Source organism: Schistocerca cancellata, chromosome 12, assembly GCF_023864275.1.
Source record: "Schistocerca cancellata isolate TAMUIC-IGC-003103 chromosome 12, iqSchCanc2.1, whole genome shotgun sequence".
In the NCBI taxonomy this organism is placed as follows: domain Eukaryota; kingdom Metazoa; phylum Arthropoda; class Insecta; order Orthoptera; family Acrididae; genus Schistocerca; species Schistocerca cancellata.
In genome coordinates, this window is record NC_064637.1 from 61,374,986 (window position 1) to 61,390,352 (window position 15,367).

The following is a 15,367-nucleotide window of genomic DNA, read 5'->3' on the forward strand; positions in this document are numbered from 1 at the left end:
CAAAGTGGTGATATGAACATTGTTGTGAGTGCATTATTTTGGAGCTCAGTGCATTCAAATGTGGGCAAACTGTGGTGCTTGTATGGTAGCTTCTTCCATAAACAAGTAACCAAAAAGATTGATGTTTCAGAGACATCATGTCAAAAATTTATCCTGCAGAAAAATGTCGTCCACTAAGTTACAACGTGGATGAAAGCGTGCGTTGAGTGACTGTGACGGGTGATCACTGAATAGGATTTTGACAACAACTGCAAAAGTCACTGAAGAACTGAATTTCTCACTCGGGAACCGAGCAGGAATTCCAAAATCACTCATCAAGGATGTAAATACCCATAATGGGAAAACGTCATGCCAAAGCCGTAAATGTTAGACTGTGGAACAATTTAAGGATCTAATTTGGTTGTATGAGTCTTGTTTCACAGTGTTTGCAACTTCTGACCAAGTTTACTAGCCAAGAGCGAAACACGGCAGGCTTTAGTGACCATGTGGACTGACATACTGTGGTATTGTGTTGACCCCACAGTTACTCTGCAAGTTTGGGTTACTGCCAAGGATTATGTGATGATTCTGGATGATTAGATCCATCCTGTGGCACAATGTTTGTTTCCGCTGGTGACATTCTCCTAGGCTGTAGGGATGCAGTTAGTTAATTTTAAAATTTGTGCTGCGTTTCTTTTAGATCTGAGAATCCCACTGGCAAGCAGTCCTTATAGGAGTATCAACGGCAAATTGTGTACAATTTACTGCTTCCCATTTATTTCAGATGCCATCGCTCATCCAGTTAATAAGTTATCTCTTTGTCAATACACATGTTGTACAGGAATAGTAAAAACAGAGAGTTCAGAAACCTCAGAAGAAATATGACCACAGGTCACTGGCTAACAAAGTATGAAAAAAGTCCAAATATACCAAGAAGAATTAAAACACTGAAGTTTTTAGATATAAAAAAAAAATAATGTCCCAAATGGAGTATGTGTTTTCACTATGTTCCAAATAATGCTTCCTTATATTCCCTCTCCTCTATTGTTAACTTCTGCTAGAGAGAGAGAGAGAGAGAGAGAGAGAGAGAGAGAGAGAGAGAGAGAGAGGCAGGATTGCTGTTTGTCTGGTTTGCTGAAGCTGATAGAGAAGGTAGGAAGATGGGTCAGGAGTGAGCAACTATGGCTCAGAGAGGCAGCAGGCATGCCAGATGGGAATTGGGGAGGGAGGGATAGATGGCAGGAACACAGGGTCAGGCAGTGTGTGGTGTGGAGCAGTGGGTTGACAGACTGTGGTCGGGACATTTATAGGAGCAAAGAATGTGTTGCAAGCATAACTTTCAACTGGCTAGTTCAAAAAAGATACCGTAAATGAACCTGAATAAGTCACGGGGTTTAGGGCTTTGGGAGGCTAGGATGATTTCCCATGGATGGCCCATAAACAGGTTCGCCTAGGGGGTCACCATATGGGTGCCTGCAGCCATACCATGACTTGTTTACAGATCTTCCCCCAAATGAGTAATGGTTGTGTGTGTGGATACAACTGACAAGGAGTGTAAGGAATGGGGTAGTGGGTCTGGAGCCGGAATGATGCCGGGAGAGGTGGTGTCGAATAGGGAGAAGACGAAGGGCACGAGAGACGTCGGTGTATAAGCAGGTGGAATCAACAATTTCTTGGTCACTTAGAGGAATCCTCTACACCCTCCCAAAATCCCACAAACACTGATCTGGACTCATGGCCAAGACAACCTATCCTCATTCCTTCACACCTTAAACACTCCTCTCCCATCTGTTTCACCTGCTCCTCCTCAACAGAGTATGTTACTATCCTGGATGTTAACCACTTCTCTGATGGCTCCAACTATACCTATGTCCATATTAATCTCACTGGTCTAACTCAAAATCCCTCCCACTTCCAACCCCTTGTCACAGGAATCACATCCCTATGGCACAGCCAGGTGCAAAACCTGCCCAATCCACCCACCTACCACCACCTACTCCAGTCCTGTCACAAAACGCTATCCCACCAGAGATAAGAGCACATCTGAAAGCAGCCACATCATATAACAACTAGACAACAATTTTGCACAGCATTTTATTGGGAATGACCACCAATCATGTATCTACGAGAATCAATGGCCACCACCAAAACTATAGCTGACGACAGAGTTGACCACCAACGGCACAACACTGCTGAGCACAACGTGTTCGAGTTCAATGACTGCTTCACAATCCGGATCATGCAGATCCTTCCCTCCACCACTAGCTTTTCTGAACTATGCAGACAGGAGTTAGCCTTGCAACATATCCTTTGCTTCTGTAACCCTCCTGGCCACAACCTCTGTCAACCCACTGTCCCCACCCGATAGTTCCCCTTCCCTGTCCTATCCTCACATCGTCACCATCGTGTGCCGCTCCCCTCTGGATCTGGGATGCGTGCATCACACTCCTAGCCTGTGCATATGCTGTGTCTCACTCCCACATTCCTAGCCAGCAAACTGCTGCCTCCATCAGAGCTGTTTACTACTCACCCCCATCCCCTATTCTATCTTTCACCCCTCTCACCCTTTACCCACTCCGCTCAACATGACATTCCATCTTATAGTGTGTTTAAAATTAGTTGCGACTTTTGACTGTTGAGTATGGATCGAGTGGAGAAAATCTTAGTTGCCACCGTGTGCTGGGCGCCTCAGCAGGCGACAATAACACCAGGCCTGCTCGGTGCATAACCTGTCAGCCGTCTGAGCTGGCTGATCTGCAATCTTTCTGAAATGATTTTAGACAAACTATACAGTAATAAACCCTGAGTCTTGCACACCTTATAATTTCATTCATCAGGTGCATGATGAAATACCTATTATTTCGTTAAGGATCATACTTATTGTGATACTTCAGTATTAGCTAAATTACTGCAAGAAATTCTTAAGGGTTGTAGTGGAAAACAGAGATAGCTATGAATTTGCATTTTGTGTGTGCTAGGTCATATGTTGCTGCATATAAAATTTAGATAACATATTGAATTATTAATTAAACCTCGAAGGATATCTCTATTTCCAACGTCCAGAAAAATGGAATGTGTGTAAAGGTCTACATCACAAACACACACACCAGTGAAAAAGCCAGAATGAAATATTCATAAATCCCTCGTACCTCATAAATTGTCTGAGATATTGAAACAAGATTTTGGCAAATGATAGCATGCAGAGAGTAGAGTATTTTGCCATATGATTAATATGCAAAACACTGCGGTATTCAAGCAACTACAGATGTTTTTAAATAAGTAACGCAAGTTTCAAGGACCATTAGTAGCCTGTGAAACAAAAATTGCTGTGGGTTTTGCAACAATGTAAATAAAGACGCTGCAAATTTATTTTTATACTGAGAATGGGCTGCTTCATAACTGACGGTATGTCTCTCCCTCTGTTCCTAGTTTAATAATATGCTGTTTTAGGATTCTGTCACTATTTCAACTGCAATAGAATGTTACTGAGACATATGTTGTGAAAACAGCAACAAGAGAAGTGGCGTATTACCCAAAACTCAACACAGTTCTTCTCAACTACATTCTTGGTATGGTTGACAGTGACACCGGTCCTGTGATGTAGCATTTTAAATGACTTCTTTTGTCAGCATTTCAACTTTACTGAGCATTTTTTTTTCCCTCTCACCTCATTACTTTTCACTTAGCCCCATATTTCCCAGTCGGATTAAAATGAGCGTAATACTATGCCCTGTAGCATTAGTCGACCTGGTAGCGTGGAGTTTTTGGCTTGTACAGTACTAAAGGTTTCATTAACTTCACCTTACACAAGCTAGATTCAACTTTCTTCAATCGAACATTTCTTTGTACACAGAGAAAAATAGCCACTTTCCTCTGCTGCATTGTTAGAACTTCATCAATCACAACCAATTGGTATTCTGCCGTGTCCATTGCTTTGTCAGATTTGGATGAATATTTTGCATCAGAACTTTATCTTCACAGCCAATGACCGTGTTCTTGGATGACCACTTTTATTACGAATCTCATGTTCGGACATGCTCCATTATTATTATTATTAATGCAGCGCCAACACCAAACACTCGTTCACAACACCTTACAACTGTAGAACACTTCAACAGCAGAAACTATCACTTTACTAAAAGAGTTAATGAATGTAGGTGCCTCTAAACCGCAACATCATGTGGTACTGTTTACCCAAGGCGTGACAACAGGGGCACTTTACCGCGCGAATTGCTGGCGGCATGGTAGAGAAAGCCAGAGCCAAACGTAGGGAGGGAGGGAGGGAGGGAGGGTGGGGTGGGGAGGGGAGGGGAGGGGAGTGAGTGAGTGAGTGAGTGAGTGAGTGAGTGAGTGAGTGAGGGAGGGTTGGCTGTTGACAACTTAATGGCCTGCTATTTGGAAAGGGGTACATTTGACATTTTTCATTGTTTTTAGTATTTCTGCATCGACACCTGTAAATTTCTCTTAGTAGCTATTGCTTTTTCCTTCATGCTAACTCATTACACATAGTGTTGCTGGAACTAACTTAAAATGCTAGTAAACGGGCAGACAATTTTTATCATCAATATTATTAATTACACTAAAATGTCCACTGATCAATAACTTCACTTACACAAAAATTAAAATTGCATCCCAGAGATACAAGAACGCAGGCAGTGGGCCAAATGCTTCATGAATATAAGCATAATCGCCACCAGATTTGGGGATAGATGTCCCGAGTTCTGCGTAGCAGAGAGCTCCGATCATTGACAGGAGACCACACAGGGTCCAGACGATCAGTGAGCCGCCAACAGAGCCCATGTCCTGGATCACACCCTTCGGGGAGATGAAGATCCCTGCAAAGAATGCCACACACACAAAATTATTGGAGACTAGACTGATCCAATAACAGCATATTTATAGTGTTAAAATTCCTAAACAAGTGGGAACATTGTACACAGTGAGCGAAGAAACTAATACAAGTTACAACCATTTCACAACATGTAGCATCTATTACGCGGAAGACGAAAACCTGAAAATAGTACTGAGTATTTACTATTCCATAGAAAACAGAATTTCACAGATGGACAGGTAATGGAAAGAAATGTACAGGCATTTTTTTACTATTGTAGACAAGCTTCAGCATTTCAGTGAGAATTATGTTCTCAAAGAGACAGAGAAAGAGAGAGAGAGAGAGAGAGAGAGAGAGAGAGAGAGAGATACGATGATGTTCAAGAACAGAAGCAGTCACTACTTCCCTACTTTTTTCAATGCTAGTATAGGGAAATACAGCTACCAGGCATAGTAAATGTTTGCATTTTTATGAGCACTTGGCATAGAGGGAGTAGAGAGTACGTTGGCTATTATTTGCACATATGGTGTGGTAGCGGAACACACAATGGTAATGGTGGGGGCTCCAGCCTAAACTACCACCGCGCAGCGCAGGAGTTGTGGTCTGGAAGGTGAAGCTTACACACACTCGCTTAACTTTGAAGCTACAGCTAGCAAGTCTGCAAATTATTGTATTAACAAGTAATGTCAGTACAACCAATAATTAGACAAATGTACAGATTCATTGTCAACAGTTTCTCACTAGGGTACCAAAAAAAAAAAAAAAAAAAAAAAGAAAGAAAAGAAACAGTCTCACGAAGAAAGGACCAATCACAGCTGAACCCGTCCGACTGTGTGCTGACAGAACTGAACCTTGTGTGTGTGTGTTTTTTTTTTAAAAAAAACCACGTAAAAATGTAGCTTAGAAGACAATGTTCCTTATCAACAATATTAAATAAAACACGTTTCATATGGAAACTGTGTGTTAGTCCTCTGACAACATGTTTCACAATATTATCTACAAATAAAATTTTACTCTACTCCCACTGTGCTCTTCCGAAGTAGTAAAGCCTTAGGAAGTACAGTGTGCTTATAATTAAACTTTCACTATTTCAGGCAGTGCACACAAAAAACTATTTCCTGTGCAGATACCTGGCTTTACAGGAATGATGCTCAGACTGCACACTGCAGGTTTTGCATTGTCTGTAGTGTTAGTGTCACGACCTACCGTCAGGTGCTGGTACCGGTGAGGCAATCACTTTATTTGCGAAAGAAACAGGAGTGAAAGGACAAGTAGTGATATAAGGTACCCTTCGACACACGCTATACAGTAGCTTGCGGATTATCTATGTAGATGTAGTTATATGTGGCATAAAACAATGTGATGAGCGCAATATGTAATGGTCGAAATAACAAATGTGCTCGATAATGGCTAATAGCCAAAATTAGATAATAGCACGATTTTAATAAATCACAATACAGCCTACAACAGACAATGTATTCTTTTATTAATTTACTAAACACTTCTCTTGGGTTACAAAATTCTCAGTGTTCAAAAGTACAGTTCCACCTAAGAAGCTATTAACACACGAGCCATACCTAGTCTATGTCGTCTTCTCGATCAGAGGTCAGAAACTGGAGAGAACGTTCCTCTGCTCGGCTGTCTCTCTGCCACATCGGTGGCACTGTGAGTGAGAGTGTAGCTCCACCGGTGCCTGTCGTCTGTCTGTGCAGATTGCAGTAAGACCTCCGAAACATCTGTGATAGCGACGCGAGTTGCCGACTTTAGTACTGAACCACGGTCTTTGGGCGGTACCACACATTTCGTCAACAAATGGTCTGACTCCACTTAGACTATCAGATGATGATGATGATGATGGTTTGTGGGGTGCTCAACTGCACGGTTATCAACGCCCGTACTAATTCCCAACCTTTGCTCAGCCCAATCTCGCCATTTTCACAAATGATGATGAAGCGATGAGGACACCACAAACACCCAGTCATCTCGAGGCAGGTGAAAACCCTGACCCCGCCAGGAATCGAACCTGGGACCCCGGGATCGGGAAGCGAGAACGCGACCTCGAGACCACGAGCTGCGGACTCCACTTAGACTATCAGACTTCCTCAAGTTTTCCCTGATATTTTCAGTAAATCCAATTTCACTGAGAACACCTTATTTCTCAGGCGTTGCTGACAAGTTTCCACACCATTTAAATATTCCTACTGGCAGTACTCAGAGAATCTCACCTGCTGAAGATCAGTGAGGTCTCCTCTCAATTAAAAAATTTCCTGCAATAACAACAGAGAGATGACTGTTGAAAATATGACCTTACCCGAACCAAAAATGATTCCCAGGATGATGGCGACTCCCTCGAGGAGGCCCAGCTGCTTCTTGAGATGGACGTTTTCGTGGACTTCCGGCTTCTGCCCGCCGACAGGTGTCGTGGCACCCGCCTCCACGGGGGAGTTCAGCATCGGCGTGGTAGTCATCTTCCCTCACTGGATGCGTTTTCTGCACACAATTTTAAACATTTATGTAACTTTTGTAGACGTGTAGTGTTACAAAGCAATTATCTCAATTGCATCATTACACAGAAATGCAACACGGACAGTGGATACAAGAACAGGAGGTTTAGAAATGTGCCGCTACAGAAGAGAGCTGATGATACGGTGGGTATATCAGACAAATAATGAAGAGGTCTGTATTTGCCAGTTTGTTGGCAGAGAGCATCTGTAAACTGAATAAATTTACTTACTAAATTTATCAACAATGTAGGAAAAGACAGATGATATTTACTGTCGGGAGGACACTGTAAGTTGCAGACAGGTACAATTAAGAGACACTTACATAAATGTTTCAGCCACAATCTTCACCAGCAAAGGAGAAACGAGCACATCTTCATCTTCACACACACACACAAGCAAACAAACCTCATGCATACATGACTGCCAACACCAGCATCTTGGGCCCAAGATGCTGGAGTCACCGAGTACTTTAAAATTAACAGTGCCATCTATCACTTCTTTGGTGTGTTACGAATCTAACAGTGCCATCTATCAGTTGTTTGGTGTACTACACCGTGATGATTAAACATCGGAACTACTTGGCTGAACAGACGATTTGAGACAAAATTTTTATTAAAAAATCTTTTCTTTCTGTGATCCAATTTTTATTAAATACAGCCTATATGTTGCCCCAGGCTACACTACAGTTACCTGCAAAAACCTCACGAAAATTCTTCAAGTAGTTTTGGAGATCAGCGAGTTCAAACGGAGACAGAGACAATGGTTTTACATTTTTATTATTAATAGATGAGGATAATATATCAGCTAGAGAGTAATAATGGGCCCCCCACCCTCTTGGAATTTTGGCTGGGATGAGTGACTGTATATATAGTGTAGCCCAAAATCCAGGTTCAACCGGAAGATGGTAATATGATTGTGAGTTGATGAAGTCAAAGAGAGTGAATGAAAAAAGTTGTGGTAACTGAATGATGTGTAGTGTAGCCTAATGAACAAGCAACCATCTACATCTGCATGGATACTTTGCAAACCGTACTTAAGTGCCTGCAGAGTTCATCGGACCACCTTCACAATAATTCTCTATTAATGTGCTCTCAAACAGCATGTGGATAAAGTGAACACCTATATCTTTCTGTGTAAGCTCTGGCTTCTCCTTTTTATTATCATGGTCAGCCAGCCATGGTAATCTGTTTTGTTGTTTTAATCTCTTCTACCCGTTTTTTGCATTTCTGTGGTTTTCTTCTCCCCTTCTTTCCACTTAAGTGTTTGTTGCCCTTCCGTCGTCTTGTGGTTTTTCCTCTCTCCATTTTATGTTGTCAGTCATGCTTCTTTTGTTCTCATCCTTGTGGCATTGTTTTATTCAGAACAAGGGACCAATGACCTAGCTGTTTGGTCCCTTCCCCCTCTCTTCAACCAATCAACCAACCAACCCAGGATCTGGCATTTCGTCACTATTGTGAAACTATAGAGAGGGAAAGTTGGAATTCAAGTCCAACAGTTCTGAGGCCTACAACTCCCCCTTCTCCATGTGGGAGCTCAAGTCAGTACGGACTGATATTCGTCACACTGCACCTGGTCATGACCAAATCCGATACTGCATGCTTTGACATTTGCCATCTGCATCAAAGGAAATCCTCCTCAAATGTTTTAACCTAATATGGCAGATAGGCAACTTCCCCAACTCGTGGAGGGAGGCAATTCTGATCCCACTCCTCAAACAAGAAGGACTGCACATGTCCCAGTAGTTATCGGAGTATCGCCTGTACAAGCTGTGTAGGAAAGACCCTGGAGCGAATGGTTAACCATCGTTTGGTGTGGTTTTTAGCAACCACACAACTCCTTAGCCACTCTCAGTGTGGATACCGATGATTTCAGTCCACTGTCAGCAATCTGACTCTCCTAGAGGTGGCTATTCAGTAGGCTTTCCTCCGTAAACATCACTGTGTTGGTACATTCTTCAATATAAGTAAGGCATACAATACTGCTTGGAGACACTGTATTCTCGCTTTGGGGCTTTTGTGGCCACCTCCCCACCATCATACGATCTTTTTGTCTCAGTGGTTTTTTAGAACCCGAGTTTGTGACACACTGTCTGGTTGATTTGAGCAGGAGAATGGTGTTCCTAAGGCAGTGTTTCAAGTATTACCCTCTTTGCCATAGCCATCATCAGTATCACATCTACGGTAAGAAGTCCTGCACAGTGCTCCTTATTTGTAGATAATTTTGCTGTTTCTTGTTCCTCCTCTAGTGTTGCAGCAGTAAGCCATCACTTGCAACTTACAGTGCAGAGGTTAGAGGAGTGTTCTGCAAAGATGGCATTCCACTTTTCTGCAGATAAATGCGTGTGTGTGTGTGTGTGTGTGTGTGTGTGTGTGTGTGTGTGTGTGTGTGCGCGCATTTTAATCGTTCTTTTTTAATTTGCCTGCCTTGAATATGGGGGACACCATCCTACATTTCAGAGAGACTGCGGTTTTTGGGCCTCATTTTTGACTCCAAATTATCATGGTTACCACACCTGAGAGACCTGAAAGCCAGAACCCTGAAGGGGCTGAACATCATAAAGTGCCTTAGCGTAAGGTAATACTGTAACCTAACATTACAGGTTTGTTTTTCCTACACATCTGCATTAACCCATTTTTTCCTCATTTAGGTCTATCTGCCATTCAACACACCTACTAGAAACATTGTCTAAGTCATATTTTACCTTCCTACAGTCACTCAACGAAGACACCTTACCGTACACCACTGCACCAGCAGCAATCAACCACAGATTTAAGTCCATTTTGTCTGCCAAACCATTTATGTACATCCCTAATAACAGCGGTCGTATCACACTTCCTTGGTGCACTCTTGACGATACCCTTGTCTTTGATGAACACTCATCATTGAGGACAGCATACTGGGTTATATTACTTAAGAACTGTTCGAGTCACTCACATATCTGTGAACTTATTCCATATGCTCGTTCCTTCATTAACAGCCCACAATGGGGCACTGTGTCAAACACTTTCCGGAGATCTAGAAATATGGAACCCGCCTGTTGCCCTTCATCCAACAGTTCGCAGTATATCATGTGGGAAAAGGGCAAGCTGAGTTTTGCGTGAGCAATGCTTTCTAAAACTGTGCTCATGCCGTCTGCTCAAGGTTTTTAACCTGGCTGTTACTCCATCATTAAAACATGTTATGGTGTCCATCATACCAATCTGAATAGCTGACACGCCAACAAAAACAGTTTTTGGCAAGTATTCCCAGAAGCGCTCAACTCAAACCGACACAAAGATCGCTTACATAAGTCCCTGCTCACAGTACAGCCAGTATGTTGAAGGATGTTACACAAACCAGTTGCAATGGAAATAGCGGCATCAAAATTAAATTATGAGACATTGCAGGCACGGTTTTGTGTTTGACAGAGTGACAGCTAGGCATTCACACACCACATCTACTTTAGAACAGCATTTAAACACAAAAATGATAATATACTCTGCATAAAGTATATACTTTTAGAATCAAAAAGACTCACAGATTTTCATTAAAGAACAGAAAAAAATCAATTTTTTGGGCTCTCATGACATCCAGGTCCCCTTAACAGCTTAAGACTTACAGCAGTGAGGCATTAACTTTTGGCGTGAATCTATTAAAGGACTGGGAATTGCTCCATGGGCTATGATGAGATGCAAGATGGAAATTACAGACAGATAGACATGGTTCAAATGGATCTAAGCACTATGGGACTTAACATCTGAGGTCATCAGTCCCCTAGACTTAGAACTACTTAAACCTGACCAACCTAAGGACATCACATACATCCATGCCCAAGGCAGTATTCAAACCTGCGACAGTAGCAGCTGCATCGTTCCGGACTGAAGCGCCTAGAACTGCTCGGTCACAGCAGCTGGCTGACAGAGAAAGAAAGAGAGAGAGAGAGAGAGAGAGAGAGAGAGAGAGAGAGAGGAGAAACAAATGGATCAAAGAACAGATGCGAGTAGGAGATGTAATTAAAACGAAATGGAGAAGAGAGGGCTGGTAGCCAGACCAGGGGCTTTGCTGATGCTTCCACACACCTGTGGGTCCACATGATGCCTCTTTCATGTTCAACTTTACGCACAAGCAACAGTGCAACCACGTACTCTCATTTGCGCATGTGTAATCTCCTGGAAATAAAGACCCTGTGTAAAGCGCACTGCTTCCTGACTTTGGTGGGTATCTCTACAGTTTGTAGCAGAAGACAGGCAGCTAGGACCCTTGTGTGTTTGTTTTACAGTACAATGCAGTTGTAGCCAAATCCAAAGGATACACACTTAAATTTGTAAATCCTACAAAGAATCATCATATGTAATGTTTTTTTTATGGAATAGAAATTTTAGATGTGGTGCCTTGGGCATCAAGTATTAGATAAGAAGCATCCATTCATATTACTGTAAAGAATAGGGTTTTTTTGTTTTGCTTTGTTTTGTTTTGTCTTAGGGCGCAAAGACAACTAGGGTCATACATGCCCTGTCTGCACTGTAGATCACAAAGACAAAGATAGGAGTTAAAAACAACTACAGTAGAGCGTCGATTATCTGAACGTCGGTGAATCGAACAACCGCTTAACCGAATTGTGTACTCGCTCGCACCTGCTACTCTCCCACCCTACCGTCCATCATCCCCCTCACTCCCAAACCAAGTTTCCCACAGTAGTCACCGTGCTGGGCCACCGCTGGCAGAACATTGCTTCTATGGGGCCTTCACGAGGTGCTGATGACCGGCCGAGCCGCCAGTCGCTGTGTTCCAACATCGGCACACTTCTGTCGGCTTGGCACTGGCAGTAGAAGTAGCGGCAGTATCAGAGCTGTTCACAGCAACAGCTGCGCCAGCTTAGAGTTGAGGCGTGCCGCTCCGCGCAGTTTGAAGGATTGCGCGCCCCCAAGAAGAGCTTCTCACGGTGCAAACAGCCACCTTCTGTTCTCTGTTACAACCACTTGTGTGCTGCTGCTGCGTGAAGACGATACAAAATGCTTAAACGTAAACGTGTTGTCCTTTCTATGAGGGACAAGTACAAGATTATTATAAGGTTAGAAGAAGGTGAATCTGCAACCACTTTATCCAATTTTAATTTTGTATACTGTGTGTACTGTTCATGCAAAATGCGTATATAATATGTATATATTTTTTGTTTAATAAACTCTGCCACATACTATATATTCCTACTGAAGTTGCCTTTGTATGTTACTTTGTAATACTAAAAGAGATGCCTGTTTTTATGAATAAATTTACTGTACAGTACTTCTTTTTGGCAAATAAACATGTACAGTTCGATTATCTGAACAAACCAGTTTTCCGAACACCCATGTCCCCCAATTACTTCAGATAATCGGTGCTCTACTGTACATGTTAATGACAATTGACAGAAGAGAAGAAAGCTAAAATCAGGGACATCTTGAAAGATCTATAAAACATGCCATAGAGAACCACAGGTCAAGAAATAAAAACTAAATCACCTTCCCTATATTGCTACGACGGATAAAAAAAGTAAAACGCAGATGACGGCCCGCGTGACGTTCGCTAAAACGGCCAGTACCTCAGGCGGCAAACACAAACGAGAACATAAGTGGTACAAAAAGGGGCATTCTGTCAGGAAATGGCAGACTGTCACAGGCAATGAGTACAAAGTGGTGGGGGAGCTCCACTTAACAAATGGCGATGGCTATAAAGACAGTGCCCGAAATGTAACCTGGCTAAAATGATCTCCTCACGGCAAGACAAGGTCGTCCAAGCTGCTGGGAGAGGCTTAATAACCCGGAGCTTGTTCCCGTGAAGGGAGGATCAGTGGTGATCCCAAAGTGATACCACTTGCTGGCAGATGGCAACACAGATCGTCAGAGGGAACATTAGAACTAGCAGACTGAAGTATGAGGACTGCAGCCTCAGCAGCAGCGTCAGCGGCCTCATTTCCTGTCAGACCGACACAGCCAGGTACCCACATAGAGATCACAGTTGCTCCATCAAAAGTGAGCAAGTGACGGCTTTCCTGGACCTGTTGAACTAAGGGATGGACAGTGTACAGCACACAGACGCTTTGGAGGGCACTAAGAGCGTCTGAGCTGATGACGCAATTGAAAAGCCTGTGGCACAGGATGTACTGCGTGGCCTGATACTGGGCGAAGAGCTCTGCTGTAAATACTGAGCTGTGTTCCAGAAGCCGACACTGAAAAACGTTGGTGACAATGACAAAGGCACACCCAACTTCACAGTCAGTCCAAGAGCCGTCAGTGTACACAAAGGTACTATCGTGAAGTTCAGTGCGGAGATCGTGAAACTTACAGAGTTAGGGCAACATTGGAACAGTGTCCTTAGGCAGTGAATCAAGCCTAAGGTGAACACAGACTGCTGCACAAAGCCAAGGAGGTGAAGGGTTCACACCCATTCGGAAAGCTGCAGGTATTGTGAAGATGGAACAAGATCCGAAAGTGAACTCCAGGATGTATCAGAGGGCAGGGATGCATCTCACACTGGCAATCAAAGGAGTCATCAAAGTGGGAGGCATAGGATGGTGGCCAGGCATGGCAGACAAACAGCATGCGTATCTGCTGAGCAGGAAGTCACAGCAGAACGACAGTGGTAGTTCGGCAGCTTCTGCATAAAGACTCTCAACCGGCACCCAATGGCGAAGTCATCAGTGCCCTTAAACTTATGAAAACAAACTAATGTGGAGATGAACTAAAAGAGTTGTACACACATGCACTCGAAATGACCACACAGTCACTCTGTATCACACGCCCCCTCAGATGAACTACCAATCAGGAGGGAAGAGAGCTAATCAAGAAGTTAAAACACAGAAAAAACAAAACACAGAATTGCAATGAAATGAACACCCTTAGCTGCTTACAGGCGTTGACATACATCAACGGGGATGGATGAAAATATGTGCCCCGACCGGGACTCGAATCTGGGATCTCCTGCTTACATGGTAGATGCTCTATCCATCTGAGCCACCGAGGGCACAGAGGATAGTGCAACTGCAGGGATTTATCTCTGGCAGTATATATGTAGTTAAGGCTCACCAGCCACTTGACCATCTTCTTCTTCTTCTGTGCGAATGCTCAAACAGTGCCCGAACTCTTACGGGAATCGGCAACGCACCGAGAGTAATGAGTATAATGGGCGGGGGCCACTACAAATGCAGTGCAGGACAATACATTGAGAATGTGGGTTTCGTGGGAGGTGCCAGAGATAAATTCCTGCAGTCATGCTATCCTCTGTGCCCTCGGTGGCTCAGATGGATAGAGCATCTGCCATGTAAACAGGAGATCCCAGGTTCGAGTCCTGGTCGGGGCACACATTTTCATCTGTCCTCGTTGACGCATGTCAACACCTGTAAGCAGCTAAGGGTGTTCATTTCATTGTAATTTCATTCTAACGAGCTGCATGATCACCGACGGTATCTGTTCTTTTGGACACGTCCGAAAGAACAGATACCATCTTAGTATGTATAAAACACAGAAAAAATAAAAGAAAAGCAGCGGGAAATGTGGCTGGCTGATCACTTGCAAAAAAAAAAAAAACTAAGGTGAGGCAGCCACCCTTTGACACATAAAGAACACCTCCCTAACATCTTGTTAAAAGGGTTGGACAATTCACAAAACTTTAAAATCCTAACCACATTCATTTGATTATTATATAAAATAGACAGCCCATCAAGTGGCAAATCTGCTTCAGTCCACTGGTCGGCAAATAAAATGCAGTCCAATAAATGTGGCACACTGAAATCTACATGTCACAAGCACCACACATTGGAGGGTCCCCTCGCTGGAGTAAGAATCCGTGTGTCATAGGGCTGTGGCCTATGTGAAGACAAGTAAGAAGGACCTCATCTCGTCGAAGTGGCTGGAAGGAAGTACTCCACAGCCAAGTTGTGGGCTTGATGACATAGAGCTTTTTATCAGCCACTGCCAGCCACTCGTCTTCCCATCGACACATGACTTTGTACCTCAACAGTGAGGTGATAAGATGCAAGGGGATAGTACGCGAAAATACCTGATGATCACATCACGCCTCCTTTACTGCTCGGTCCGCC

General features: G+C 43.4%; 1 protein-coding gene across 1 annotated transcript in view; it reads right to left on the reverse strand.

Moving 5' to 3' along the window:
• The window catches only part of LOC126109719 (Y+L amino acid transporter 2), a 92,767-nt gene that overhangs the window by 60,184 nt on the left and 17,216 nt on the right, over positions 1-15,367 (reverse strand). Inside the window, exons 2-3 of the mRNA XM_049914773.1 lie at positions 7,122-7,300; positions 4,592-4,814 (exon numbers count right to left, since the gene is read on the reverse strand). Of these exons, the coding sequence (XP_049770730.1) occupies positions 4,592-4,814; positions 7,122-7,278 (380 nt within the window). The 5' untranslated portion in view covers positions 7,279-7,300. The remainder of the gene's footprint in view (positions 1-4,591; positions 4,815-7,121; positions 7,301-15,367) is intronic.